The sequence below is a fragment of the Brassica napus genome, chromosome A6 (assembly GCF_020379485.1).
Source record: "Brassica napus cultivar Da-Ae chromosome A6, Da-Ae, whole genome shotgun sequence".
NCBI lineage: Eukaryota > Viridiplantae > Streptophyta > Magnoliopsida > Brassicales > Brassicaceae > Brassica > Brassica napus.
This window is the reverse complement of record NC_063439.1, coordinates 10,645,599-10,648,834: the sequence shown is the minus strand read 5'-3', so window position 1 is coordinate 10,648,834 and position 3,236 is coordinate 10,645,599. Positions and strand designations below refer to the sequence as shown.

At 32.2% G+C, this 3,236-nt stretch overlaps 1 protein-coding gene across 1 annotated transcript; it reads left to right on the top strand.

Annotated features, from left to right (window-relative positions):
- Nucleotides 1–1,379: 1,379 nt before the first annotated feature.
- LOC106428928 (KDEL-tailed cysteine endopeptidase CEP2) lies at nt 1,380–3,236 on the top strand. Its single transcript, XM_013869678.3, has 3 exons — nt 1,380–1,871; nt 2,317–2,693; nt 2,838–3,236. The coding sequence occupies exons 1-3, from the start codon at nt 1,430–1,432 to the stop codon at nt 3,096–3,098; spliced, it is 1,080 nt and encodes a 359-aa protein (XP_013725132.1). The 5' UTR covers nt 1,380–1,429; the 3' UTR covers nt 3,099–3,236.

Below are 3,236 nucleotides of genomic sequence, written 5' to 3'. Positions count from 1 at the left end.
AAAATTTAAGTTTATACATAAAATTAAATAAAACTTTAAAATAATATTTAAAATATTTAAAACTAGATTTAGATAATAAAAATATACAAAAGAAACTTAACAAAAAAAATTTAAAATAATTACATGAAGACATAACTATTACAAAAATTTAAATATTACAACAACACTAATAGTCATGTAAGTTTGAACCGGAACCTTCAAAATTTTTAAATAGTGTCTAATTTTTTTTTGTGTAACTGAAGATGATTGTTGTTGATGATGATGTCTTTTCGTACAGTTCTTTCTTGTTTATATTGAATATATTCACGAGTATTAATATTATCGATAAAAGTTAGTCTTTTAGCAATATTTTATGTTTCTCTTTTACTTTCTGATTTTTATCTAATGTATTTACAAGTATTAATATCACCCGATTTTAACAATTTTTATCTCTAATCTACAAATTAAAAATGAGGATAGTCATTTTTTACTTCAAAATACACTAGTATATGAATATGCATTACGAAAATCACTTTATGGAATAATATGGTATTTTGATTGAAGTTTAATATTAATTAAGTTATTTTGTTTAAAATTTTATATGTTTATATATGTGCTAGTTATTTATAAAAGTTTTATGAATTCAAATTAGTTATGATAAATATAAGGACCACATTATAAAATACAAATAGTTTTAAAGTTGAGTTTGAAGTTTTGCTTTTGGAGAATAACACCTTTAAACTTCAAATATATAGTTTTAGTAACTTCAAAATAGAGTTCCTTTTTGAAGATGCTCTAAACATGATTGTACCATTTGTATTTTGTCAAACAAAAAAAAATCATTTGCAAAAAAAAAAGACTTTTTTATTGTATAAGTCAACAACGCCATGGTGTGAACAGCTCGTGTTTAATCTAACTATTGCTTTCATTATTTGCCTAAGCGACTTGTTGCGTAATCTTAATTTCCCCAGCCTACCTATTAATTAGAACTTACCTTTCCAGTCAATAAATACCCATTAAATGCTCCAATTAAACTAAAGCTCAAAAAGATATCAACCATGACAAATATCAATACTCATTATCATCTTGTTGAAATGTTTTTAAGGACTCATTTCAGTTATTTCCTTATCTGTCAGCTTAAACAGCCAAATCAAAAATTGAAAAAGAGAAAAGAAAAAGATATATAGGACGAGAATTAAAATTCATGATTAATGTATCTAAAAAGAAGTTACACCTAAGATGGTTCCTTGCTCGTCTAGATGCGTGTACGAGACAAAGTATCATAAAAGTGTTCCACAAGTCTGGCAAAGACGATTCCTTAATCAACCTTACAAACGTCGATGGTATTATCGTCGTTTCACATCTCTCAATAAATTAGTTCTCTATAAATATCTGAAGTAGCGAACTCTGAACTTCAAACAAACAAACAAACAAAAATCATTAGGAAAAAATGAAAAAACTTCTCTTGATCTTTCTTTCTTCCTTTCTCATTGTCCAATCCGTCCACGGGTTCGATTACCACGACAACGAACTAGAGAGCGAAGAGAGCTTATCAAATCTCTACGACAGATGGAGGAGTCACCACTCTGTTCCTAGGAGCCTTCATGAAAGGGAAAAGAGATTCAACGTTTTCAGACACAATGTGATGCATGTTCACAACACCAACAAGAAGAACAACCCCTTCACGCTTAAGCTCAACAAGTTTGCAGACTTAACGGTTGAAGAATTCAAGAGTGCCTACACCGGATCAAACATTAAACATCACAGAATGTTTCAAGGACCGAAACATGGCTCGAAAGGGTTCATGTATGAGAATTTAACCCGACTTCCGACCTCGGTTGACTGGAGAGAGAAAGGTGCTGTCACTGAAGTCAAGAATCAAGGACAGTGTGGTAAGTCTAAAAGCAATGCCCATTAGTGAGAAATTCAAGCGATATATAACGCACATGATTAGCAAAAATAGGGACTAAGCTATTTTCTTATAATTTTCTATCTTCAGTTGAATTTTCCAGAAAACATAGATATTATAAGTTTGATAGATGAATCTATTTTAAAACATGTAAAACTGACGTTGTGTTCATACTGGAGATGTGAATATATCATTATAACCGTATACTCACTAATAACACACACATACCACAAAGTCATTACTAAAAAATAAATATAAGAAATGCTCAGAACCGATAGTAGATAATATTCCCTGTATAATTGATAATGTGTTAATATAAGCTTTAAGGGATACATAAAGATGTGTGAATTAACAAAATCTTTAATTTAATTTTAACGTTATATCTCTCTGTTGATCTAATGATTTGATTTTGTTTCAAAAATTATCAGGAAGTTGCTGGGCATTTTCTACAGTTGCAGCCGTTGAAGGAATCAACCAGATCAAGACGAACAAGCTAGTCTCACTGTCTGAACAGGAACTAGTGGATTGTGATACTAAACAGAACCAAGGTTGTAACGGAGGCCTCATGGACATTGCATTTGAATTCATCAAGAAGAACGGTGGAATCACCACCGAAGATAACTATCCCTACGAAGGTATTGATGGAAAATGCGATGCTTCAAAGGATAATGGTGAGATTGTGACGATTGATGGGCACGAGGATGTTCCCGAAAACGATGAAGATGCTCTTCTCAAAGCTGTCGCAAACCAACCTGTATCTGTTGCAATTGATGCTGGAAGTTCAAATTTCCAGTTTTATTCTAAGGTAATAAAAACGTATTTTTGATGCTAGAAATTTCATCTCAAATATAATATGTCTACTATGATCTTACATATGAATAGACAGTACTTAAAATATTAAAAATATATGTCACATTTAACTGGTCATATCTTTGGTAATGTTTTGTAGGGAGTGTTTACGGGATACTGTGGAACGGAGCTGAACCACGGTGTGGCAGCGGTTGGGTACGGATCAGACTCAAAAGGGAGAAAGTATTGGATAGTGAGAAACTCATGGGGACCTGAATGGGGAGAGGGAGGCTACATAAAACTCGAGAGAGGGATTGATGATCCCGAAGGGAAATGCGGTATTGCGATGGAGGCCTCTTATCCAGTCAAGCTCTCGTCTTCCAATCCAGATAAAGATGATGACGTCAAAGATGAGCTCTAGATAAGTGTACACATTTTGTAAAACCATATAAATGGTCATCCAATTCTTTACCAGTTCATGTTTGCAAGCATTTTCTGCATGGTTTGATTATTGACGTTTGGTTTTAAATTTGAATAAAAAGTTCTCGTGTTTTCTCGA

What these genes read in the sequence shown, in the direction of transcription:
- LOC106428928 (XM_013869678.3), top strand. Translation starts at nt 1,430, where the DNA reads ATGAAAAAACTTCTCTTGATCTTTCTTTCTTCCTTTCTCATTGTCCAA. An exon ending in CAAGAATCAAGGACAGTGTG is followed by an intron (nt 1,872 to 2,316) that starts GTAAGTCTAAAA and finishes AAAAATTATCAG; the next exon opens with GAAGTTGCTGGGCATTTTCT. An exon ending in ATTTCCAGTTTTATTCTAAG is followed by an intron (nt 2,694 to 2,837) that starts GTAATAAAAACG and finishes AATGTTTTGTAG; the next exon opens with GGAGTGTTTACGGGATACTG.